Consider the following 26,910-nt stretch of genomic DNA (forward strand, 5'->3'; position numbering starts at 1 on the left):
GTTCTGAGTGCTGAGGCTATTCCTAATGGCTCACTTTGGCCTGATGTAATGCATTCAAATATTATCTCCACTGGTACACAGTACTTCTGAACACACCTTCAAGAAAGTGAAAGACCAGGGGAAATAGTTTAATCTGATAGTGTTCAAAAATTTGTAGTAATTCTAAAATCATATCATGAGAAACATCCCCCAGTCTACCCCATTGCCTTTGGAGCCTCAACAGCCTGTCTTTAAAGGAATCAACTGGCAGGAAGCCTCAACTTCTGTTCTCGTTTTTCTTCTGGAGCCCACAAGTATTCCAGAACATTGTACCTCATAAAGAAACTCCCAAGCCCCTGAGCTGTTCCATTTGAAGCCCCTGCCCCTTCTTTCTAGTCCTAAACAGCCACTGGGCTGTCTCTCATCATAAATTTTCTGTTTTATGTATACAGGGTGATGTATTTTCTTTCACTTATCATGTTTGCAAGGACCTTGTGTATTGCAATGTGACTACTAATCCCTACCTAGCCCCTGCTTGCTTCATGCTTTATGTCTGTCCTGTGACTGTCACATTTTGCTTATTGACCATGAGTTGGTAATACTCTGTTTCTACCTGTTAAACCTTCAGTAAACCCAAATACACATTTTTATATGGCCTTGTAGTTTTCAAATGGGGAAATTGAGTGGGGCAATGTGTATATGCGTGTCTGGGGCTTGAGGAGACTGGGGCCATTTGTTTGCTTTGGCTGGTAACTGGCCAGAGGGAGCATTCAACATGTGGAGACTTGGAGACAAGCTGAAGAGTTGCTTTGAGTTTGGAGCCTCTGTCTCTTCAGAAACAATTGTATTGCCTGAGGGATTTTGGCCATGTGTTTTCTGCTGTCTTACACGCAGCCTGGGATGGCTTCTCTTTCCCAGGTCAGCCGTTCGCAATCTATGGGTAGAGACCCCTTTGGGGTCACATATCAGATTATATTATAATTCATAACAGCAAAATTACAGTTATGAAGTAAAAACAAAAGTAATTTTATGGTTGGGGTTCACCACAACATGAGGAACTATTAAGAGGTTGCAGGACTATTGAGATCCACTACCTTAACTGAAAAAGGGTATTTGCCTGCCTTGCAGTGTTGTGAAGTAATGAAGTCAAACATCTCTCAGAGTTCCTGTCTGAATGGCACCACGGGCCAAAGAAAGTGGCCTTGAAGTAGCTCCGCAATGATGCAGAATATCCACTAGGTGGCAGAGAAACAATAAGAAAAGGCTGGCAGTTGATGCCCAGGACTTAAGACTACTGGTTTGTTTTTCTCATTTCCGATGAGTGTACACACTCCAAAACTGCTCTGAAAACAGCTCCCAGCTCACAGTCTTGTCACCTGCATTCTGAGGAGCTCCACTAGCCCCCCAAACCAAAGATCTTGTTTCCAGTTCTCAGATATCTTGCTCCTCCCATAGTCCCCAGTCTGCTTGATTCTTGTGAATTTGTTTGCTTTTTAGGTAACCTTCAGCTAGGTTCACCTTTTTTTAATTGAGTCATGCTAAGTTTTTGATTTCGACTGCCTCTGGGGAGGTTTTTGCCTGAGACAGCTTCTGTTGTAGACAGACATAGGAATAATTTAGGAGGAATTGGTTTATTTCACAGCTGGTCAGAATATGCAAGCAGGACTCTTGAGAGCATACATTCGGATCCTTGGAGCTAACAGCCTCCGTATTCTCATGTGGTTCAAAGCCAGAATGGGGAAATAAGGAAAATGCTTAGCATTTTCTTGGGCCACCCAGGATTTCCTAGTTTGTTTTCTCTTAGTGGCCTTCTGCTCTCAAGGAGGGCAGTTGTATACCTAATAAAGTGGACGCTCCCTAGTTTGCAAAGTGCTATAGATAGAGGTTGAGAGCAGGGATGAGGCTAGATTACTAGCTCTGCAGCTGGAAGCAGCCTCAAGATCTCAGTGGTCCCATGAAGAAGGATTGGATTAGGGAGACACTAAATCTCTCCGGCTGAGGCTCAGCTGTCAAGTGAACTGAGAGTGTCTGGGCAGGCCTGGAGCTTAGACTGACAGAAGTAGACAGATCTTGGCCCTTTTTGTGCCTCAGCAGGTCTGTTCCTGTAGTGCACCAGGAACCAGCTGGCTCTGGGCTCATGCTGTGTGCTATGTTTGTTGTCTTAGCAGGTGTTTGAGCGTCTCCTTGGCACTTTTTTTTTTAATGGCTATAGAGAAGGAGGATCATTCCCAGGTTTTTGTGCATGCCGAGCTAATGTGATATTGAACATAGTGAGTTTAGATGTTTGACAAGAAGAAAAGAAGGGAGAGGGGGAAACCAGGAATGCAAAAGAAAACAGTAAGGAAAAAAAGCACATGTGGGCCGTGATGTCATCTGTTTATGAAGCTGTCACAGGCCGCTTTCATGTTCATCTTTGCAAGGGCCAATACGGCCAATGGAACAGGTGTTTATTTTACAAATGAGAAAACTGGTTTAAGAGTTGAGCTTTACAGGATTTCACAGGTTGAATCTGGGCCTGTAGGTTCTGTGCCCAATGCTTCCTCTGCTTATATGTATGTTTGATGCCACTTTCCAGCCTCTAAGGTTAGAAAGGTCAGGCATAACCTTCCACCTGCAGTGTGCCAACTTCATCCTTAGTTCCTCTCATGGCGTGTGTTTCCTTCACGAAGTCGTCACTCACCCTAGTGACAGGCTGTTGCCATTACTTGGTCAGACTGAGCTGGAAGTGAGTCATGGGCGACCAGGCTGTGGCTTTGGCTTCTAGATTTGCCTCCCTCGTATGAATTTTCTACTTCAGATGTTAAAAGGGAGTCTCCCTTCCCACTGGGGTTGAGACATTGGAAGTTAGGGAAGAGGGAGCATTGGAAAGAAGAGAAAATAGCATCGGAGTTACTTCAGGAGTCCCAGGCTTCTGAGTTACAGACATGGGAAGAATGATTCCATAGCTTCAAAACTTATGCAGAGTAGTGCTAGGTATCTGCCGTCCAGTACGTATGACGTTGGAAATGCCTGCCCATCTCCTGGGGGTTTTGTTTTCTATCCTAAAAGTTATAGGGCAGTTGAGAGCTAGAGACTAGTGTGCAGAGAATGGTTGACATGCCATAGTTGTGGTGTGTGATCACTGCCTAGTTAGCCACCCTTTCCTGTGCATTGCTAAAGGCTGGGTCTTTGATCACCTCGTGCTCTGCTGAGCTGGGAACAGGAGTCCAGCCCAGGCCTGGCTCTTGGGAAGCTAACCCCATGGGCTGTAGAATCTGATGAAACTGTACTTTCCCAGGAGAAGGGGGAGGATGTCTTTAAACTTGCTGGCTGCTGAACCCTGGGACAAAGGGGAGACAAGCCCCAGGGCTGAGACAGTCATGTCTTTATTATCTCAGATGTCTCAGGCCTGTCCCCCCTCCTGGAGATATATGGCCGGGAAGACTAGCTCCATGGCCTCGGCGTGATTCCAGGTCCTAGGAATGTCTGGCTGTTTTATAGCAAACGGGATCACGCACAACAGCCCAGCATCCAGGCATCTCCACCCTAGCAAGCTAGTTCTCCCCGCCAACTTGTAAAACAGTGGGACCTACAGCAGTGACACAGGCTCCATGGCTCATGGGGTCCCAGCAGCTTGGCACAAGGCAGCAGTCCTGGGCACTGGTGAACCCATCTGAGGCTATAGGCACAAGGCCAGCAGTGAAAGCCTCGTTGAACCCAGGGTCCCCTTTAAGGCCAGACCCTGCCAGCTCAGTTCTCACTTGTGAGCTATAGGCTGCCCTGACTCTAGTCTGTTTCTCCCCCTTTTTGACCCCTTTGGGAGCAGCTGCAGGGAGCCACTGAAAAGCCATGTTTACAGATGCACTTGGCATAGGACAAGGAGACCAGCCATAGTTCTTGAGTTCCAATGTCCAGCTGCTCCCAGGTGCTGAGGAGCCTTCTATTCTAGGCCCCAAAGAAACAAGCCCACACTGTTGTCTTTGGCTGAGGCTTCAGGGACTTGGAGATGAGGAGGCCCAGAGACAAGATGGGTCAGATGGCCATTCAGGGCGTCATTTATAATAAAGCCATGTGGACAGCCCTCCAGGGAGGCCTTACACAGGGACCAGGGGTCACCTCCCAGGCCAAGGTTCTCTTCTGGGGCCCTGAAGGGGGAATTATGGGGTCCTGGGCTTCAGGGAGAGTGATGAGTGGATTCTTGTATTCTGGAGGAAGGTCTAGAGCAGTGGTTCTCAGCCTGTGGGTTGAAATCCCTTTGGGGGGTCACATATCAAATATCCAGCATATCAGACATTTATATTATAATTTATAACAGCAAAATTATAGTTAGGAAGTAGCAACGAAATAATTATATGGCTGGGGTCACCACAACATGAGGGCCTGTTTTAAAGGGTCGCAGCATTAGAAAGGTTGAGAAGGTCTAGAGTAACAGGCTGTTGCATTGCAGAACTGTGACAGACCAGAGCCCACTCCCCTGCTTTCCCTTGTCAGCTCAATCTGCCTTGCACCTGTGTCCTGCTCCAGTTGATTGGGCAGCCTTTCCCCTGCTTCATGCCTCAACTCATCTGATCTTTATTCAGTGCTCCCCTCCATGGAACTCAGGCAACGTATCTTACTCCGAAGGATTGCATGGTTGGGGGGCGCAGATACAAATACATAAACAATAAAGTGTGTCATGTCCCTATGTGTCCCGGGTGATGTGTTAGCTTGCTTTTATCTTCAGTGTGGGCATCCTTCCTACAGTTTATCTTCAAGGTCCACAGCTAGGGAGTTGTAGAATTGGGGTTTGCTGATTCCTAAGCTCTTTCCCACTAGACAGCCCTGAGGGGGAGTGACAGCATAGTTGATGGCCAGAAGGGATATACAGCTTAAAATATCCACTTGGAAACTTGTTTATTTGTCTCCCTAGGTCCAGATCCTCTTGCTCCAGCAGGGGAGCTCTGCAGGACTCTGGCTTCTAAGAGGGAATTGGATGGGGGTTTCTTCTCATCCTTCTCCTTGTGCTGGAACTCTACTTAAACTGGGGTATATTGAGTATATCTCAGATTCTTGGAGACTATTAGGAACTGTGTGTGAAGTGCCATCATTGTCTGGCTATGCCCACTGGCCTGGGTGGAGGGAAGAATGCATGGCTCGGGAAAAAAGAGAACTACTTACTGGATACCGACCTCTGCTTTTCAGTTCTCCCAATGGGAAGACTGAGACTCAACAGGAGCTAACCTGTCTGAGGTCACTTGGCCAGGGTGGGGATAGGTTAGAAGGGGTGCACACCCACATCTCTGCAGCAGAGGCTCCTAGGCTTCTCCTACTACTCTGAGCCTGTAGTTTTTGTTTGTTTTTTTTTGATGAAGGGTGAGTCAGGTTCCCTCTTCTTTCCCCTTCTGATTTGAATGACTGAACTGCTCCTATGCTCAGCCTCTTCTTGATCAGTCAACTTCATTGCATCACTTCTCTAGACCTACTGCAGCTCCACAGTGATCCGGGTAGCTACCCGCCCTGCCCCACTGTGATAACCATCAGCCATTCTTGAAGCATCACAGGTGGCTCTACCTCTGTCCAAGAAAGGGATGTGGGAAGGAGTACATGTTGCAAGAGGTGCTGGAAGATAGGAGGAGGGATGAGGGGGTTCAGAGAAGGAAGACCCAGTGGGTCCTAGTGTCTGCTGAGCCTGTGGGAACAGGCCTTACAGTGCCACCCCTCCTGTCCCACCACACACTTCTGACTCCTGAGGAAAGGATCAGGATACTTACTGGCTGATGACTGTCATCTGGGCCCTTCCCAATCTGTGTGAAGACTCTACCGTAGCCTGACTTGGTCTTCCCATATTAGAAAAGTGGAGAGTGGGCATATAGATACAAACTTTGGGAGATCCAGTTCTGGCCCTGGCTCTGTGGTCTTCCCGTTTTCAGGAGGGAGCCAGAGGTTACTGAATTGCTTCAGGTTCTGCAGGCTGCTGGCTGAGGAGCTGTCCGACAGACAGCCTGTCTCCACAACTCTGGTTAGGTGCTAGCTGAAGCCAGTCCTGTTGAGGGATCTGCTTGTTTATATGTGCTTACATAGTTTTTAAGTTTCCTAGTGAAAGTGGAAGTGACCTCCTTCTTTGCATGAAACTCTCGGGAAAGGACTCATCTCTTAGACCTTATCTTATGTTCAATGTTGTAGAGCAGCGGTTCTCAACCTTCCTAATGCTGTGATCCTTTAATACAGTTCCTCATATTGTAGTGACCCTCAGCCATATTTTTGTTGCTACTTCATAACTGTAATTTTGCTACTATTGTGAATTGTAATGTAATTGTGTACACTTTCCAATGGTTTCAGGTGACCCCTGTGAGAGGGATTGTGACCCACAGGTTGAGCACTACTGTTTTGGATCCAGGTGTTGTTGTAGCCCAAAGAGGATGGCATGGTGGGTGTCAGTGCCTGCATCCTGCCGGCACGAACCTGGGAGTTCACCTGGCAGGGTTGGAGCAGGGCTTAGAGTCTGCCTTGTCATCTGGGCGGGGACTACGGAGGGCTGCGGTGGGCTGCTCCAGCTTCTTCCCTCTCTGCCTTGAGGAGAAAGCTGTTTGCAGGTTTCCTCTTGGAGACAATCAAGTTCCACATAGCCATAGACACTGCTGTGTTATGGGGAGGAGGTGGACTCCAGGCTTTGTGGCCCTCTGGCTAGGAAGTGACAGAAACAAGTGTAGGGCATTGGCTGTTACTGGAGAGACTGCTGGGACTGGGCAGGGCCCCTGCTGACACACTGGCATCTGACCAGAAAGCCAAAGCTATCCTTAAGCAAGTGTCTTCCTTTCTGGTGCCTCATTCCTCAGCTTTAACATGCACATAAATCATACATGCCTCCGAGCTGGCCTGTCTGACAGGAAATCCTTACGTTCAGCCTGTGTCTGTGACAGATGCAGGTAGGTGGTTTTCAAATGGGCCTGATCCACAGTAGATGAGGTGCTCTGAAGATGGCAGTGTTGAGTACTTGGTGATCCACTCAGTGACCCCAGGGGACCTGAACCATTCAGGTATGGCTGTTATTTTCCCAGGTGGAAGCTCCAAGGAGCTCTTGTCCTCCAGAGTTTATCTGTAGCCTCTGTCTCTCTCAGGAGCCCTATGAAGACTCAGTGGGTGAGGGACGAGAGGGTAAGGAACCAAATTGAAAGTAGAGGGTTTGGCGTCAAGAAGACATCCCAGGCTTAGTAGAACTGAAGAAGATGGAACTTGTGTGGAATCAACAAGTGGGTTCTGAGAGGACCTTGTCTGAGCTGTCTAAACTAACAGAATACCCCTTACCTTACCCCCACCCCTGGTCTAGGTCAGTTTGTGGCTGTCCTCCTTGGCACCATCTCCTCCATTTGCCAGGTTTTGGGTCTCCGCTTGTTTTTTCTCATGTACCAGCATGCCCTTCCCTTTGTCTTGGGAAGTCCTCTTTAAGCTTACCAGGTCATGAGGTTTTGGCTGTGCTTTGGGATCCAGTCTGTTCCTTCACTAGACTGGTGATGACTTTTTGAAGGCAAGGACCTGGTCTGACTTGCCTTTTGGCTCCCAAGTTCTTCAGGAGCCTGCATCCTTAGGCCAGACCAAAGTGTCCTGCTCCTGTTGGCCTCAGTTGTTGGGTTGGCCAAGATGGCACAGGCCTTCTCCCTCACAGGTGGCATGGGTGGAGGAGTGTACTGAATCAGAATGCATGGCTCCCTATGTCTAGCTTCCTCTTCCCTGCTGGCCCAAAACTTGGGAACAGTGGCTGTCTTTCTGGGGCAGCTAGGGCATCTGGCCAGAGCATGCTCTGTTGGGCACTGTCAACCCTTCAGCAAGGCTGGGTCCTGCTTTTAACCTAGAGAAGGCCCTGGGTTACTGATGTTGTTCTTGGCGGACCACCGGGCCCCTCAGCAAACAGGGAGGCGAGTATGCACCCGGCCTGGGCCTGTTTGTGTTGGCCCTGCCAGGCGGGGGATTAGCTCAGCTGGGCTGCTAATTGCCTCCGAAGTGCCGGCCGGGATGCTGACAAGGGCCGGGCCTTTAGTCCCCTCCTCCCTAAGCAGGCACTGTGCCAACCTTGGGGGTCTGGCTCAGAAGGGCCCCTTCTCTCCTCCCCTGTCAACGCCTGCTTGGCCTAGACCCTTGAGATACGGGTAGGGGGTCATCAGTATCGACTCAAAAAGAAATGGGGGTTGTCTATGAAATCATCGCCTGGACAAGGCCAGGCCACAGTCCTCACCCTTCTCTCCTGCGTTCTTAAGACACCTCCACCCCACCATGATCAACGCTGAAGCTCAGTGCTTTCTGCTCTGACCTAAGAACCTGCTGGGCTTTAGCTCAGCCACCACCCATAGGGTCTCAGTACCATCTCATGCTTTTCTTCCTCCCTTGTGTACACACACACACACACACCCCTGCCATTTCCTCACCCAGTTTCTAGCCCAACTTAGCACCCTCAGCCATCCATTTCCCTCTCTTCCCTTCTGCTTTCACAAGTCCCGTGCCCTCAGCCTTGCATGACAGAATTGACCAGACCCGCCTCTGGTGTCTCCATACATCTGGGGAGGACTTATTCTCAAGGCGTTTTCATGCTCTCCCCAGAGACCATTGAGCCCGAGTTCCTAGGATGCGACCCAGCCCAGGGCCGAGAGCTGTCCACCCTTCAGGGCCCACCACTTGTTCACTCTGCAGTGCTGATGCTCCCACTTTCACTTCTCACCATACTCTTTGGCCCTGCTTCTTGACCACTGTGGAGCGGGGTGACTCCTAGCAGTCCCTAAGCTGTTCAGTGCTCTCAGCTTGCTAGCTGCTGCCCAGGTGTCTGGGCTTCTCTGCTCCCCGACTGTCTCAACTCTGGGAGACGGGCATGTTTCTGAGCCTTGGAAGGATGCTGAGGCTAGAATGCTGCCTCAGCCCCTCACCTGTTCCACACCCCTGCCTCAGCCTTCTTCATCTGTCTACCTTAACTGCCTATCTTCCTGAGAAATAGATAATGGGCACACTCCTTAGGAGTTGCCCTTCATTAACTTTAAGTTCTGTTACATATCCGATATGAAGTGTGTATTGTGGGAAGCTCCTATTACAGACGAGGAAATGAACCCCAAAGAGGACAGTGAATCGGCTAAGGATCTGGCCACACAGTGAGTTCTAGGAAGTGACTCGCATCCTACTTCCTTACATCTCCAGTCCTACTTGCCTTAGAATCAATCTGATTTGTCCTTTTCTCCCTGTCCCTGACGTCATCTTGCCTGTTGGTCACAAATGCATGTTGTCCCTGCCACCCAGAAAGCACACTCCTTCAGCCTCTACTGTCAGCAGGTATTTAGAAAGGCAGACACATAGCCTAACTGTTCCCAAGCTTCTTCACCTTCATTTCATGTGAGTGGGGACAGGCTGTGAAAGGTGAGAAATTTACCAGACCTGGGGGGTTCCTCAGCTGAGGATTGTATGTGTGTCTGCCGTTGATGACTGGTTTCAGATAGCATATAGATGGCTCCTGGTGTAGGCCTCAGACCACTTCTTCCAAAGCAAAAAGGCAAGGGTGGGATGTTCCCATACCTAGAATTCACTTTATAAATACTTACTTAGCAACAGTATTGCCTTATCCATGTCCTTCTCAAAGTCTCTCTCTTCTCCCTATTCTATTAAAAAAAGTCACAGCTACAATTGCCAGATAAAGAAATAACCATTTTATCGTGCATCTCAGACTACGCCATGGGGATGTCACAATGCCAAGGAGCCTCATATAAAAACTGGAGGATGGGGTGGGGCAGCAGAGTAGGGTAGCAGCATCCAGAGCTGGTTTACCCAGCCCTGGCCTTGGAGGAATACCACTTGCCTTGTGACAAGAACAGTGGAGAGTGGTTCAGGTAGGATGCGGACTTTCTGGCCAGTTTCCTGGGTCCTTTGTGGCCCAAGTGTGTTGAGCTATGTCAGCCCTCTGCCAGCTCTTTGTATTTGAGACAGTTTGGAGCTGGACAAGTCCAACGAAGCTCTTTTTCTGTGGCTGTGGAATCCTTTGGCCTTGGCAGTGGTTCGAGCCTGTGGTCTGATTCACCTGGTAACAGCCTGCAGAACCCTGGGAGGATCATCTTAGGGGAGCTAGATACCCTCCTTCTTGGGATAGTGTCCATCAAACGAGTAAGCAGTCTGGACCCAACTGCCCCTGGATGGAGTTCCTGGCTCAGCATTCTCTGAAGGGACAGCTCCCCTCCTTTCTTTGTCTGGGGCGGGCCTTGGAGGGGGCCATATCTTCCCTGGTTCTGAACTAAGTCTACCAGAGGATCAGTGGGCCCAGCTGGGCAGCTGTGGGGACCCTTGGTCAGCTCAGCTTTCGTCCACATCAGAGACAGCCTGCCCAAGATTATCCCTGCATTTGAATGTGGTTCCAGCATCTCACTTGGTTTTGGCTGCCTCTTCAGATGGACAGTGAGCAGAGACCTTGGATGGGGGCCAAGGGTGTTGACCCTCTTCGTGAGGGAGCCAACGCTAGGAGGCACAAACCACAGGCCCAGAGGAGAGTTTGTGCAGGCCCGAGCCCATATTCGGAAGCCTGGATTTTGCATTCACACCACCCAATAGCAAAGGGCTTGGGATTTCAGAGTCCCCAAGGGGATCTCAGAGCTGAAGACATCAAACCTGGAGTCCTGGACATGGGAGCAACTTGGAGACCATGCTGGGAAGTTCCTCTGAGTATTGGTCACCCAACTGAGAAGCAATTGGGTCTGTGTGTGTCCTGTGTACTAAACACTTGGTAGGTTCTTAACAGTTTGACTAGTGCATTGGGCCAGGCACCAGCTACTGATGTCCCTTGGGAATCTTTTGTCCTTATCCATATTCAAGGCCTCTGAGACCTTAGGTCTTGGATGTGGGGGTGCCTCAGATTCTGAGAACTCATTAATCAGCCTTTAACTGTTCCCCTTCTTGCCTCAGCCACTTAGCCCTCTGCAACCATATGGGTTCCAGCCCAGCCTGTGGTCTCTGGCTCTACTGCCTCCCTGTACCCCATTGCTCAGGCGCAAGGAGACCTGTCATATCTGTCTTTGGATACAGGGGCTAAGGACTGGCTCTGCCTCTGCTAAGGTCTTGTGAGGCTGAGGCTGACAGGCATGACTACCTGCTCTAAAGAGGGTGTGTGCCTCTCTATTTGTTCCCAGGATAGCTGTGGTCACCAAGGGAGATAGATATCCCAGGACAGGGCCTGGTGCATAGTGTTTGCTCAATAAATTTTGTTAAGTGAGTGAGATACTGCAGGGTGGGATCTCTGCACAGCCCTTCCCTGTCTCTGTGTGACATTTCCATTCTCAGCATCACAGAGGATAGCACTGTGACGGTGACTCACATGGGGATGTGACTTGCTAGGTCCAAGCTAGGATCTGATCCAGGATGACAGCCCTATCCTGCCTAGGAGGGCCTAGGAGGAGCAGTTTCCCTTTCCAAGGAGGAGACTGAGGAGGAGGGCCTCGGGTGGGCTTCTTTTCCCACTTCACGTGTGTGCCTACCTGGAATCTAGCTGCTCATGGGAGGGCTGAGAGGAGCCCTTAGCCTTGGACCTGGTACCTGTCCATTCCCTTCCTAGGGATTTTAAGAGTCAGGGTTCCCAGGCTCAGATTACCAGTGGTCCCCATGTATGTGTGGGGTGCAGAGGTGCAAGTTCCTTTATTGCCGGTGATAGAAATTCCACCAAGATGGAACCTGCTGTCCCTGCCATAGGGCCACCTGTTTCCCTGGATGGTGGGTCCACAATCACTCCTTGTTACCCACTTTTTAGTCTACATGTAGAAAAATAGACACAACAGCTGAGTAGTCAGCAGTGGTCAGTGTGGACAGCCCGAGGCATAAACAAAGTCCCTTTGGTCAGTGGCAGCCACACGTAAAGGCTCAGGCTTGGGGAGCCCCTTGGTGGTGCCCTTGGGGTTGCCTGCCTATTTTTGGCAATAAATAACTTGAGGACCCGAAAACCAAACCAAACAAAAAAAATAAAAATACAACCAGTATCTCTTGGGGTAGGTGGTGGGAGACTGTTTAAATTATTGGCCTTCCCCGGGCCACGCAGGTGGTGCTGGGCACTGCTGGGCACATCACCGGCATGTGTGCATCTCCACGAGCCGCTGGCACTGTCGGCACTTGACGAAGCAGCACCAGTGGAACCTGCAGCCGCAGCGCTCGGCCAACTCCACCTGTGCTGTATGGAAGCCACGGCCGCAACACAGCAGCTCACAGCCATCAATGGCCTTGGATGTCTTGTTGCATGTGCGGCCTCTCGTGCCCAACACACCACTGCGTATGTCCTGCTCACAGAAGTCTGGACTGGGCTCCAGGTACACCAGGTCCTCATCTGTATGTGGCTTGAACTGTGCATTTCGTGGCACCAGTGCCCGGGAGGAGCCCACACGACGTGGCTCCACCTCTGTGGCACCATCAAACTTCTCCTTTAGTGCGTGGCCCACCTGGCGGAAGGGCGGCACAGCTCTCCAGCACGTCTTTACCTCACAGGAGCCCGACACCCCATGGCACTTGCACTCCACCCGCATGTGTGTCAAGATGGCCTGTCAGGGAGGAGGCAAGAGGGATGGTCAGGGACAGTAGAGGTAGGGGAGGGACCTCTGGGGACCAATACACGGTCATACTGCATAACAGGACCCCAAGGCTGATGCAGAATCGAGGGGTTCACTGTCATGCCTCCTTTGTATAAACACCAGCTGGGTGCTGCACTGAGCTGGCAAGCAGTGCTGAGGACAGACCAAGGAGGTGTCCCTGTACTTGAGGCACCTGGAGTTGCTGGAGTCACAGTGAAGGGCAGTCAGTGTTCTCGGAAGCATTTGAGTGACAGGTGACATGATGGGAGCACAGTGCTGTGCTAAGTCTCCAGAGCCTTTGGGAAGTCAGATGGTGTCAGGTGTGTGGGTGGACGAGAGGGTTCAGTCCTGAGGCAGGACTGGGTCCATGCAGATAGGTATGAACAAGGCCACTTACACTGCTGTATGACACCTACTCCCCCCACTCCCAGCCCTTGGCCTACAGAGGTGCCTGGTGACGTGAGCCTTCCCAGAGTAGCTGTAGGGCTATTTTAGGGACTCTGCCCATGCAGTCCTACCCCAGTGCCAATGGGATGGGTGCCACTCTACCTTCCTGCCGGCCTCGTTGTTGTGAAGGTTCATGAGCGCCCTGCTGGAAGAGGCCCCCTTGCTTCTCTCCCGTACGTCCACAAAGGACTGTGAGAAGGCTACGCCATAGGCGATGTTGTCCGAACATCCTGACCACTGGAAGCCTGGTGTATAGAGGGCATAGAGAGTGCTGGGGTGAGTTTGGGCCTGGGCTTAGGCCCCTGCTCTCCCCTTGGAACATCTGTGCTTACCCTGTGGACTGACCCCATGCACTGTCCGGTCACAGCCGCACTTCTCCAGCTCTCCACTGCTGCACGCCCTTGTTACCGCAAAGGCCACACCTGCTGAAGAGATGGCGTACACAAAGGCCGCCTCCCGAGTCCCTGTGCGAGGCAGAGGGAGAGAAGGGCTAGGCCCTAGGGCACCACGTCTGTACTTTCTTTGCATAAAGAAAGAGGTATAAGACGGCTGCCGAATGCTGGATGCCAAGAAGGGGCAAGGCAGGTGGAAAGCCTACATGCCAAGCACACAGTAGGTTCTTGTCACCAATCACTGAACCCCCTTCACACGTGAGGACCAGTGAGGCAGGAGCTATGGTCATCCCCATTTTACGGAGGCTTGCCAGCTTGTCACACAGCACGTGGCAGAAGCAGCAGACAGCCTGGCTTCAGGGCCCGATTGTTCATCTGTTCTCACAAGCTCCTCCAGAAGGCAAGCGATAGTCGTGTAATTCTGTGACCGTCTGGGGAAGTGATGACTACAGTTCCGTGAAGGGGCACAGCCACACTGCGGTGGTTGAATTATTCACCAGGCTTTACGTTTCCCCACTTGTGACCCTGACTGAGCTCTTTCTCTGAGGTGGGGCCTGCAGCTCACAATGTCTCCTGCTTCCTTGAGACTTGAAGAACAAACTATAGTATTGGCAGCTCCTAGCACTGAGCCCCTCTTGCTGACTGGGAGTGGGGGTTACAGTGGGTTGTACACAAGTCCTCTGCCCCTGCCAGCTTGATCTGTCCCCAGTGTCTAGAGACTAGCCAGCAGGTTCCTGGAGGGGAAGTTTCTCGTCCCCGTCCCACAGCCAGGAGGTGATGGAAGCAAGCCTCTGCAACACAGGTCTGCCGGCCTCTGCAGTGGTTGTATCTCCTGCCCACGGCTGCTCAGCAATTCTATTTTGGTGCCGGCCCTCCTCCCTTGCCTGAATGGATGTTTTTATCCTCCTAGGAACTGTGCCTGGGGGGGTGTAGCTTCTGTAGAGTCTCTTTCTCAGGGTGAGCTGGGGCAGTCAGTGTGTGAGCAGAGCACGCATGCTGGCTGGGTGTGTGACCAGACAGCGGGTCTTACTCCTGTCCGAGACCCTGTGAAGGCCTCTGTGTGCTGTGACTGTCCTTCTGTCTCTTGATGTAGGGTCTGTGTCCACAAGAGTGGTGGGGGCAGGCTTTGGCCCCATGGTTGGCAATTACCTCTGCGACACCCAGGCTTGTGCTCCCAGCTGCCCTGGGGAGCAGTCACCATGGTCAGATGAGAACAGTCCCCTCCACTGTGCTTGTCTGTGGACAGAGGCAGCCCAGCCTGGGCTCTGGAGTAGGAGGCAGCTCAGCCCCCAACACTCGGGACACCCTGTTCTCGATGCAGTCCTGAAACAGGGAGTACCACCCACCATTCCTTTACACTGCCCACTCTCTGTTTGGCCATTTTGGGCCTGCATAGAGGGGCTTGGCTGGAGCAATGGAGCCTCGACAGTCTGGAATGGAACCTTCTCCAAGCTAATTGAGGTTAATAGCAGGCTCATGTTGGTTGGTTTTATGCTGTGGCCGCCCAAAGAGAGACAACTTCAGTTTCTGGTATTTCTGGTATTTCCAGGCCTGAACCAGCACAAATCTTTGCCCCAAAGACCAAGGGGGAAGGGAAGTCCCAGGAGGTAAGGCTGATGGGACTGGTGGGTGGCTTTAACCCTCTGCCCTTGGAGGTCCCATGCTCCTTTAGCTGCTTGGGAAGTCCTTGCCCATTTCTGGCTCCCACTCACCTCTGCCCCCTAGTGCCAGTGGTCTTGGGGTTACTAGTCTCCCTGTGGGGTTGCTCAGGAGACCACTGCCTCGGTCTCTAAACATCTGTCTTCTTGGACTGAGGTCACCATAATGTCTTCATTTTCCGAGTGACTGAGGAAGAGGCTCTCCGAGACCATAATAACCAAAGCTCTAGCTCACAAACAGCCTACTGTGTGCAGGCCTCATCTGAGCACTCAGCTCATTAGTTGGGGTGTTTTCCCCCCAATTTGATAGGAATGGATACGCGTCCTCACCTTACACAGAGAATCGAGGCACTGAGCCACCAGTGTTATCCAGCTAGGATGTGGAGTAGCCAGAACTCATCCTTTTCTTACTGACCCTGGGTTCCAGCCATTTGACTCTAGTAGTGTGTATAGCTTTCCAGGTACCCAGGCTGGAGCCTCGGTTTCTGGAGGAAGACATTGCAGGGCCCAATTTCCTCAAAACTACATTGAGGTGGGTCTGGGAGTGTTGTGGTGGGGTGTCCTGGGGAGGTGGTGAATACTTCACCCTGATCATGCTGTAGCTGCAGGAGGGAGACATCTTTGCTTGCTCCCGTCCTGGGCCAGGGGAGAGCATAACTCTGTAGTGCCCACCCTGCTGTCTTCTTTCCTCTCTACCCTGCCGTCTGCCCTTCCCACACCCACGACTTCCTTCTGCTGCTTTTCTTCCCAGACTACCCCAAGTTTTGGCCCCATGGATCTGGCCTCAATGCCATCTTTTCTGAGGGGCAAATGCTGCCTGGGGTTGGGGGTTTAAGGCAATCATATAGGTCCAATAACCATTATTTCTGAGGACCCCTGTATAAAGGGGACTTTCCGTGTACTGACCAGGACTCAGCAATCTTAGATTGATCCCTTGAAAACATAAGGCTTGTCAGGGTTCTGCAGCAGCAAATGGCAGAATGGGAGCTGGAGTGGAGCCTGCCTGACTCAAGGCCTGAGAGCACGTCGTGGTGACATCTCTCCAGATGGTGGGAGGGAAGCCAATCCAGCAGAAAGGAGCTGGAACTGAAGGAGGACTGGCTGAGGTTGAGCCGGGTTGGCGGGGAGGCCCTGGGTGTGGTGACCTTTGGGCACGAGGTAGGTGTCCCGATGGAGGCCAGGGAATGGGCACAGCTCCATCGTTGCCCTATGGACACCCCAGATATCTCAGCAGGTGGGCCCTCGGTTTGTCCCCACTTTCTAGGAAGGACATTGAGTTATAGAGAGGGCACGGACCTTGCCCAAGTTCTCATAGCTGGCAGGGCTTGGATCTGGGTCATCACCACCCTTGGCTCCCTCAGACTTCTCAGCTGTGACTTGGGAACGACATAAACTCAGAGCTGTGTGAGGATGATCTGGGCTGGATAGCACAGGATAGGCCAACACACAACACTCCTTTCTTCACTGGCCACCGTCTGGACCCAAAGGGGGATCTTTTCTGTCCCCTTATATTCCTGAGGTCCCTTCCCTAACCAGGTAACTCATGAATGTGGACACCTGCTGAGTTCCCCCTCCAGACTGGTTGTCACTGCTGAAGTGACGGAGGTCCTGTGAGGCTCGCAGGTCAGGGACTGTATGAAGTAGTTACTGCACAAGCCACTGAATGTCATCAACAGCCCTGAGAGTTAAGCATGAGACAGGTAAGGACCAGGAGGAATGAAGTCACCTGCCCTAAGTTTGCCTGTCTCTGCTGTCCTTCAATTCATGGGCCTCTAAAGCCAGTCCTGTGTTCCCAGCAGTGAGTCCCTTTCCCCTGGCTCCGCGGAGACTGACCAGGTAAATGCGTTCCAAGGCGAGTTTCACTAGTGAAGAAAACCAGATACAAAGTGGAGGAAGGTGGGTGTGTGCGATGAGCTCAGACTTATCCCCCAGACATGGCTGGTGTCTGCCTGTTGTGTCTGGCCTGGTCTTAGGATGCCTTGATTTAGCCCCAAGGGGACAGGATGCTTGTCCAGGCCACTCGGACTTTAGAGCTCCAGAACAGCTTCCATTTGGCCTGGCAGGGTTCTTGTGTCCCCATAACTTGCTGATAGGGCTAGTCCCTTCCTTGGCTCCTGCCCCCAGATGGAAAAGGCAGACTATTCCACAGGGTCCTGAGGTCCCCTCCTAGCTTCAGGCTGGCACTCACCGATCATGTCCTCCTTTTCCTTGTCTTGATGAGCCCATCACTAGCTGACACTACTGACTGTCCTCCATGCCAGGTTTCGGGGTATGCTATGAACAGGCATAAGAGCCACCCCTGTTGCTTGGGGATGCAGTGATGGTGAAGGGGGCGTGGGTGGGGAGTTGTTAGGCTTCAGTGTGAAGGTATAAAGACGCAGTGTGAGCACACATGATTTCCATAAAAAAGTATATCTAGATACATAGTAGAGAATCAGCTATATTAAAGGATCCAGTGACTCTAATAATGAATATCTAGGAATTGCATCCTGCAACTTGTATTTTTTATAAACATGGAATCATATCAAAACAAAAAAAAATGCAAAATATACCCCCTTTAAAAAATATAGAGCCTGGTTTAGGCCTGTAAGTCATCCCAGCACTTGGGAGGCAGTGGCAGAAGTTCAAGTTCAAGGCCAGCCTGGGCTACCTAGCAAGTTCAAGGCTAGCCTGCCTGCGTTACCTAACAACATCTTCAAAGAAAGAACACTAGAGAGGCATAAATCCCAGAGGGACGGACTGGGGCAGAAGGAAGGAGGGGCTAGGTGGGGGGCTGCTTAGCTGGTAGAGAAATGGTTGGGCATTTTGGGGGGGACACAGCATATGTGACTCCATCATAAGAAGCACACTGATTTATCTGTCAGTCTCTCTAGAGCAGTAGTTCTCACCCTATGGGTTGTGACCCTTTTGGGGTCACCTATCAAATATCTTGCATATCAGATATTTACATTACAATTCATAACAGTAGCAAAATTATAGTTATGAAGTAGCAATGAAATCATTTTATGGGTGGGGTCACCACAACACGAGGAACTGTGTTAAAGGGTCGCGGCGTTGGGAAGGATGAAGACCGCTGCTCTAGAGGATACATCCACAGTGTGAGAGGGGTTTCCGCAGAGCAGCACCATAGGAAAGCTGGCTCTGGGGCCTCCCTAGTGCAGCTCTGGGCCCTGGGCAGCAGTGCTATCCCCGCCGTGAGGCTTCACCACTGGACTGCTCATTGGGCATCTGTCTCTTTCTCAGAACAGCACAGTTCAGCAATGCCAAGTGTGCTCATGCCTGCCAGCCCCTGCCAGCTCTCAGGAGAATGGCTTCCAAATTTCAATCACAGTTGGTTTCCAACAGCATCCAAATGCTTTGCCACGAGCCTAGCAGCCGGGACTGGCCAGGCCCACAGGTGCCAAGACAAAGGTTGGCCCAGGCAGCCTCTTCCTGCAGCTCGAGCGACTCAAAGAGCCCCGTTGACTTGCTGTGAGCCGTGTCAGCTCTGTGCTCAGGAGGTGGAGAGGCAGCTGGCTTTGAGCATTCCCACCGAGGACAGGGGTTTGACCTCAGTGCCTCAAGGAACCCTCCAGTTCCGCAGAACCTCTCTGCTGGGCCCTCGCTCACCTGCATTTAGCCTAATGCTCTCTCCCGTTACCCGTCTCAGCTGGTCCCTGATCTTGGGAAAACCCAGTATTGGCCAGGGGAGACCTCCAGTTTCCTCTCCCGTTGTTGTGTTTATTGGCTGTGACGGTGCAGAGCCCGCCTGGGCACACATTCAGACCCTGCCATTCTCTGCTTCTGTGACCCCAGGGAAATCACTTAACTGCCTTGTGCCTCCAGTTCTGGACTTGCTACACGGACACCAGACTCAGAGGCAGATGAGTTAGATGTAGTGTGTCCTACAGTCCTTAAAACAGTGCCTGGCCCATGGTCAGTGCTGCAGGTGTGGGAGCTGCCTCTGCTGTGCAGCTGCGGACAATCTGGTCCCCGCTGGACTGTGAGCCCTAGGACAGGAGCCTGACACACGCGGAAGCTCACAGATGGGTTCCAGGACCCGAGGCTAGACACAAAGGTGAAGTCTGATTCTGTTCCTGTCCTTTGAAGAGCCTGGGCAGGTCAGTCCCGTCCCTTTGCTGAGCCTCAGTTTCTCCCTCTGGTAATAAGGGCCAGCTTACTGGACCAGCTGCACTTTAGAGTGCTTTGTGGACCAGAGGCCACTGCCTCGCCTCCCCTGGGTCATCCCCTATCTAGAGCCCTCAGTTGCATTCTTTATTTCCTTGCCCAGGCCCTGGGCTGCTTCTGCCCCTGAACCCTTTAGATGTGCCTGGCCCTAGAAGTGTCATTCCCCAGACCACCCAGGCCCCCAGAATGCCCTCCTCACCTTGCGTCACCACCTTCCCGAAGACAGGCAGGGAGTCCAGCGTGGAGCAGTTCCAGCGCCGATTCCGGAATTGGTATTGGCACTCCTCGATGGCCAGCTGGGCGCCACGGCGCACTGAGTCCATCACCTCTAGGTTCCGCTTGCACATCTGCACCTGCCTCTGGATCAGACCTTTGAGCTTCTCGCACGTCTCCTCTTCGGAGATGCTGCCCACCGATGACAGCTTGGCCAGGTACCTGGGGGCAGGGGTTGGATGTGACGCACAGCTATCCTGATGCCCGCTCTTCTCTCTCTGGACTCAGGGCTCTTGGGGGCCGCCTCATCTCCTGGTCTGGGGACCAGCCTGCCTCCCCCAGCTCTCGGACCAGTGGTCAGTATGTGAAGCCTGACGTGGGGCTTGAAGCAAAAAGCAGGAACTTGTCCTGTTTACTGAATGAGGGAGCAACTGAATAGGAAAGCACACAGAAAGTCTTATATGGGGAGGTTATACCGTCAGGATGAGAGTTAAGTTTTATGGAACCTAGTTAGACCTGGGCAAAGCACTTTACATTATTTCATTTAGTCCTCTTGGCAAGTCACAGTCTTCATTTTTTAAAACATTGGTTGATTGTGTGTGTGTGTGTGTGAGTGTGTATATGAGTGTATGTGTGTTTAAGTGTGTGTATATGTGTGTTGTGCATGTGCACACATGTATGCACATCCCTGTAAGGTTAGAAGTTGGCTTTGGGTGTTCCTAAGGAGCTAGCCACCCTTTCGACTTTTCCAGCTTTTTTTACATAGCCAAGGAGAACCTGGAACACCTGATCCTCCTGCGCCCACCTCTCCCATTACAGGCATGCAGCATCACACCTGGCTTGCATGCTGCTGGAGTCTTTCATGCATGCCAGGCAGATCCTCTACCAACTGAGTCACATCCCCAGCCTGAGCCCCCATTTAAAAGTGAAGAAAGTTGAGGCAAAGGGAAGTTGTTGCCTTGTGTCCAAGGTCCACAGCCGCTGAGGGTAGAGCTTGGTTCTGTGTGACTTTAGAGACTGAGAGCTTGGGCAGCAGCTGCTGGGAATGAGGTTCGCTCAAACAAAGCCTGCTGGGGGAGGTGTAATCTGGGCCTCTCTGTCCCTAGTAGCATCCGAGTTTTCCTGAGTCCCAGAAGGCCCAGCCCAGGACGTCTCTGTCTGCACCGCGCTCTGGGCTCCCAGAGGCACCCCCCCGCCCCCGACACGCTATGGCTGTCTGGTTGAGTCTAACTTTCCTTATCCATACTGGAGTCATGGCTTCTATTCCAGGCAAGGTCTGCTAATGCACCTCGCCCAGCTGGGTGCATCTCAGGAGTGGGCCAAAGGAGATGGGCAGTCTCAAAGCCAAACTGACCACCCTCCCTTGGCATTCACTCCTGGTCTCCCAGGGCCCCTTTCAGCTGTCACAGCGTCTCTAACAGGCCTGGCTTTTTACATGTGTTCTGGGACTCAAACTCAGGTTCTCATGCTCGCTCAGCCTGCTCTTTGCTGACTATCTCCCTAGGTCCTGGGTGTGCACGGACTAGCAGCCCTCTGGCCAATCCGTGCAGGAACCTGAGTCTCTTGGAAAGAAGAGAGGGTGGGAGAAAGGAAAGGAAAGGAGTAAGGGTCAGGAGAAGGGAACATCTGGAAGTGGCAAACCTGGCTTCAGCCCCGCCTGGGTGCTCCTTGCTTCCCTTGCCATGTGAGGGGAGGGTCTCCTACGGAACCACACCCTTAAGTCACTCTTGGCCTGCAGGGGGCGCCAAGAGCTCAGCTACTGGCGATGGGCCAGGACTCTGTTCGGGAGGCCACTGTGTCTTTCCTTGAAGGGTCAAGAAGTTGAACCTACCACTGGATATTTTCCTGTCCCCATTCAAGCTAGGACTCTCAGAGAAGGGTGGAGACCCCATTCCCTCCAAGATTTGGGGGCACATATCTTGTTGGGGGCACATATCTTATCTAACCTTATCTAGACCTCTTTTCCCCCTCCCTTTAGCTAAGCAGGTCAGGTCTGGCTGGATTGGGCCCTGCCTCATCGCTGGTGAAGGGAGGCATTCAGGGGCTGACGTCTCCAGCCACAAGGAATAGGCAGGGAGGTCTGGCTGAGCCATCAGCCCATTGTGATGGGAGGCAAGTCCCCTTCCACTTGGAGCTGGCTATGGGCACAGCGAGCTAGCTGGAAATCTGTGTGAGCCTTCCACTATCAGAGTTTGAGTTCTCCTTCTGTTGGCAGAAGAGGGCCTGCTGGTCCCATGCCACCGAACGGGAGCGATGGACTCGAGGAACTGAGCATTCCTCCCTTGGGCTCTGAATGTAATAGGGAGACAGGCCGAAATGACAGTGGCAGGGACACTGCCCGGCTGCCATAGCTGTGAGTCACTGGGACAGCGTCCAGGAAGATGATGAGAAACTGCCTCCAGCGGCACCAGTGCCCACCTCCCAGTCCTGCCTTTACTTGACACAACAGCTGCCCCTCCCATGTATGGGAGGCCTTGCCATCTCTGCTCCTGCTTTCTGAGACCCCAGGGGTTTGTCTGGCAAGTGCCCGAGCTGGCATAGGCCAAAGAGAGTTGGCACCCCAGTCCTCGGTAGCCTTGGCCTGTCCTCATTCTGCTCGCTTGTCCTGGAGCCTGGCTGGTACCTGACCTCACTTCACAGATGAACCAAGCAAACTGAGGTGGAGTGTCTAGCAGCAAACAGCTCTGGGCTCTCAGCTCTCCCCTGTCTCTGGCTGTGGATTTGCCCCCACTGGACGGCAGGAGAGCTGACTCCTCAGGCTGCAGCTCTTTGGGCACGGCACACAGAAGGTATTCAGTAATGTTTGCAGCTCGGCTAGGGGACTTTGTCCTGATGCCCTCCTACCCCCATGGCAGAGTATATAAGGGAAGGAAGAACAAGGGTGAAGAGAGGAAGATGGGGGCAGCCTTGTGGTCCCTCCTAGTGCCCTACAGTGGCTCAACCTTCCCCCAGAGACACGTGTGCCATTCACTGACCCAGGAGCTGGGTCGGGCTCAAATATCGACTGCACAAGCATTTCTGGGAGAGGCAGAGCCAGGGCCTGATGGGTGTCGACTGCCCCTGGGCCGGCTGTGTAAGGCTGATCATCCCTGCTTTTCCCGGCCTGTTACGCTGCTCCTGTTTAGGCTTCTTCCTGCTGTTGCTGAGCACAGGTTTAGCAATTTGCCACCTGCTGCCCTGGCCACCCAGGACTCCAGCCACGGCCGTGCCATCGATCAGGTTACCCCACCAGTCCAGGGTGCAGGCTGCAGCCGCTGGCCAGTTTGTGCCCAGTTTCTCGAATGGGGCCTGTAGGTCTTGCAGGCTCCTCCCAGGAGGCCCTCCCCTCCGTGCCTGCAGCCTGCGAGGAGGAGGCCGGAGGGCCCTGGCCCTGCCAGGGAGATCAGATCCTCTCGGCCACCTGCTGTTTTCATTAGAAACTAAAATTAGCTGGGCTTGTCCCAAGCTTTTCCAGGTTTGCTTGCCTTTTTAAACAAAATATACAAAATCAGAGAGGCTAATCCACACCTCTGTGGCTCTTCCCCGGGGCACTCCCTGGACTCTAGAGGAGAGGGGCCGGGAAGGAGCGACCATGGTGGGGAGCCAAGCAGGTCAGTGGCACTGGTCCGGGCCCTACGGTGTCCAGGGGGGGGCTGGGACACCAGCCTGGGCCTCTCTGCCCCCTCCCTTTGGCCTCCCTGTCTGCCCAGGCCACATTTAGAGCCTCCTCAGGAGTAGCTGTACCCTCCATACCAGAGAGGAAGGAGGCCAAGTTGGCAGGAGGGGGTACCCAAAGAGAACAGTGTATAAGCAGGAGCGACTCTCAGCTAGTGGATATAGCTAGGTGGAAGCAGGGGCCACAGCCTCCATCTGGGGCCATGCTTTTAAGGAATGGAAGGAGTGTGCAGCCCCCAAGGACCCTTGCTACACAACTAACCACTCAAACCACCCACTGTTTCTTTAACCAGTTTGAGTGCCTGCGGTACTGACCACCACTGTGACCCTGCCCCAAGACCCCTGTCTCTTCTCTGGGCAAGCAGTGTGTTTGGGGGCTGGGTAAACAACTCAGGTCAGACTCGTATCTCTGTGTCACTCAAGGCAAGTTAGTGAACATCCAGGAGCCTTGGCCTCAATGTGCTCCTCTGTAAAATGGGGAGATCAGTTGTTCTTACCGTAGGAGATAGAAATGAACTAAACACACCCCAGGCGGAAGCACTGGGAAGCTTCTAACCTCCTCTGTGGCCCTTCCCACCCTCCTTACACTGCACCCTCTGCTGCATCCAGCTGGGCCTGTGGTACTCTGTGCTGGGCTGTCTTTGTTGGGGCCTTCTCCACTCTCATGAAGCCAGGCTCTGGCCTCATTTCGGGCATGCGCCCACAGGGGAATGAATGACGGATCACTTTGGTACGATTCGAACTGTAGATTTTGGAATCTCCAAGTGCATTTGCAGAGACAGAGAACAGGTCCCCAGTGCTTCCAGCTCATCTGTGGGGCACTCCCAGGATCAGGGGTGAAGTGTGGTGTGGAGGAAATGTCTCCACAGGGAGATTAAGAGCTGGGGACTCTCTTGTCCAGTGTAAACTCACGTGTGCCAAGGGAGCGAGGAGACTGTCTGGGGAGGGACATCTGTCACCTGTGTCATCACTTAGGGGTCCATGCTTCTGCATAGCCATGCCACTACAGAGCAGAGCATCCCTGCCCCTGACCCCTGCTCTCCAGAAGGCACTAAGGCTTCAAGGCTTGGACTCAAGCTGGTCACTGGGGCTCAGGACTTGAAACGAGCCATTCTGGTCCCTAAGCCTGGGAGCTGGCTGCTTGGGCTCCAAAGATGGCCTGGGGCTCCAAGGGTAGGACCACCCAGTGTCATCAGACACTGACCTAAGCTAGGTGGTCTGATTCTTCCCTGGACGGCTCCTTCCAGAGACCTGTACCTACTGCAGGAGAATTGGGGTATTGTTAGGGGTGAAGGATGCCGAGGGAGTGGCTGTCCCTATGGTTACACAGTGTTATCTGTGGTCTCTGTAGCTACTGAAGTCACCAGATGGAGGTACCACCACTGGCTGAATCCTGGAGGGCAGTCAGTATGGACTGGCCAGCACCGGACACTCCTGGTGTTCTGTCCTGCCTCCCTCCCACCTGACAGGACTCTGAATGCCAAGGCCAACTGGAGTAGGCCCCGTGTTTGTTTTCTAAGTTGGAGAGAAATGATGACCTTCTCTGGGGCCCACACTTCCTGATTTCTAGGATCCCTAACTCCTCTTAACCACGACCCTCAGAAGACTCAGCATGCTAGGCAAGCATTCTACCACTGTGCTATACCCCCCTCCCCCTTTAAAGACAGTGCCGTGTAGCCCAGGCTGGCCCTGAGCTCCTGGTCCTGCCGCTTCTATCTCTTGAGTGAGCATTTTGCTCCGGAGGGCCCCCAAGTCCGTCCTTCTAACTGAGGAGGTTGGTTTCCGCTCCCAATTTCCATACTTCATCTTCCAGAGGAGCAAGGAGCTGACTTGGGGGCCAACAGGGAGCCACTAAGATGTGAACCTGGATGGCCCCCTACTCTACAAGGATGTAAATGTGTTTTTTTTTCTTCTCTCCCTGAGTCAGGTGTCTTCCTGGAGTGAGTGGGTGTTACGTTTAATGTGCCCCATGACCCTACCTTACCTCTAATTTGGCAGCAGAGACTCCCTTCCCCGCAATTCTTCTCCCTATATCCCTAGAGCTCCCCATGGTCCCCTGGCCACTGACAACATCGAAATATGGTTCCCAGATGGCTGGGGGAGCCTGAAGATGGGGAGTGAGGAGAGATGAGTAAATCCCCAAGGAGAATTTCAGCACAGCCCCGGCCGCAGCCAGGGTCCTCCAACCCAATCTTGCAGAAGTGGGACTGTGGTGTGGCTGAACCTCTACTCTTACTCAGCAGGCAGTTGGTCAGACCTGGGTTCCTCCCCTGCCCCAGTTCTCCTTCATCAGCTATGGGACAAGCTTTGGCTGGAGTTCCAGCTTTCCTATGAAAATACTGCAGGACCTTGAGTTTAGCATAGACAGTACTGATGCCAATAGGTGCCAGACATGTTTTTAAGGGGCGAGCCTACCGTTCCCTTTTATGGTAGCTCAGGGTCCCTGAGGCCTTCCCCAACAGTGATGTCTATGATTCCTCCTTAAAGCCGGGGTTGCCAGGGCAGTGAGGCACCCATGACTCAGGAGGGAGTGCTCTGCTATCTCCTGCTTTGGGAAAGAAACTCCCAGGAACTCATTTGAGGATTGTAGGACTGCTGGGGAAGGGTGGGGGGTGGGATGGGGGGGTAGAGGTGGGGGGATTGGGGGTGGAATAGAGTCCCCGCAGGTCAGAGGCTCCTCTGGGCATCAGCAATCCCCTGCAGAGAGCAGGTCCCTGCATGGTTCCCCATGAGTTACTGGGGTGGGAGAAACCTCCCTATGACAAGGGCAGGATGTGTCTTTCCCCCTTCCCTCCCCCTCTCTCCTACTCTCTGTGAGGACCAAGTCCCTTCCAGGAGCTGTAGGGGTTCTGACTTGGAGGGGAACCTTTAAAACATAGCTCGACTTCCAGTTTGCCAGAAAATGGGGGAGGCAGAGAGGGGCTACGGGAGAAGGGGGACTGGATGGGGTCACAGCAGGGAGTGAGCTTCCCCTCGGGCTGGCTGAATCACCACCAAAGATGTAGCTCCGAACTCAGAGATAAAACCTGGCAACTCTTGTGGAAATCTGGGAAGCAACTGTGGGTCCTGGCTCAGCTCCGCCTCCCAGCTGCTCGCAGAGCAAACCAGGAGCACCTCTTGCAGGCTAGCTGGGAGCAGAGGGGTGACCGGTGGGGCCAGAGAAGGGTGCTGTCACCCTTGCCAGCAGCTCCCTGATCAATCTGTGCCTGGTTGGCTCAGCCCAGAGCCCTTCCTCCCCCAGGAAGGAATGGGGAGGCAGAGGCTTGGTGCAAAGGCTCAGCTTCCCTGAGCGAGCGAGTGCACCCACAGGGCCCTAGTTGGGCGAGTTTCAACAGGTTTGGGGAGCACTGTCTTGTCAGATGCTTGCTGAGTTGCTCAATGGCTAATCCAGGGTGGAGGGAAGAAAAGTCAAACCGTAGCAGACAGCTGGGTCCCGGCTGCCGCCTGAGCAAACCCCTCAGGCAGAGCCTGGTCCTGCCTCCCCCTGTGTGGAGGGGTGGGAAAGATAGAGGCTGGCAGGCTGGCAGGGAGGCTTTGCTCTAGCCCTAGGAAGAGCACAGCCTGCAGATCTGCCCCACTGGGGGGGCTTTCAGCATCACCTGAGTCCGAGGAAAGTGCAACTGAGCCCTCCCTTTACTGATCCCTGATGACTGAGCACTCATAGCCTGGCAGGTATGTGCCAGGCACTAGGGGGACACTCAGAGGTCTTTGTGCCATAGCCTTGACCTCGCAAGCATCAGAAGCCATATAATCATGCCACGTGGAGTAGATGGGGGTTGCAGTTACATATATATATATACTTTATATATCTGTGATTTTTATGTTTGTGTTTAATCATTTTTTCAAGGTTCATCCATGTTATACCATGATATA

The 26,910-nt window shown here is 52.7% G+C and overlaps 1 protein-coding gene across 1 annotated transcript in view; it reads right to left on the reverse strand.

Annotated features, from left to right (window-relative positions):
* Positions 1-9,534: 9,534 nt before the first annotated feature.
* The window catches only part of Wnt4 (Wnt family member 4), a 22,098-nt gene continuing 4,722 nt past the window's right edge, over positions 9,535-26,910 (reverse strand). The window contains exons 2-5 of the mRNA XM_005353000.2: positions 19,370-19,605; positions 13,286-13,417; positions 13,056-13,198; positions 9,535-12,476 (exon numbers count right to left, since the gene is read on the reverse strand). Coding sequence (XP_005353057.1) covers positions 12,009-12,476; positions 13,056-13,198; positions 13,286-13,417; positions 19,370-19,605 — 979 coding nt within the window. The 3' untranslated portion in view covers positions 9,535-12,008. The remainder of the gene's footprint in view (positions 12,477-13,055; positions 13,199-13,285; positions 13,418-19,369; positions 19,606-26,910) is intronic.

This window comes from Microtus ochrogaster, chromosome 10, assembly GCF_000317375.1.
Source record: "Microtus ochrogaster isolate Prairie Vole_2 chromosome 10, MicOch1.0, whole genome shotgun sequence".
Classification (NCBI taxonomy): domain Eukaryota; kingdom Metazoa; phylum Chordata; class Mammalia; order Rodentia; family Cricetidae; genus Microtus; species Microtus ochrogaster.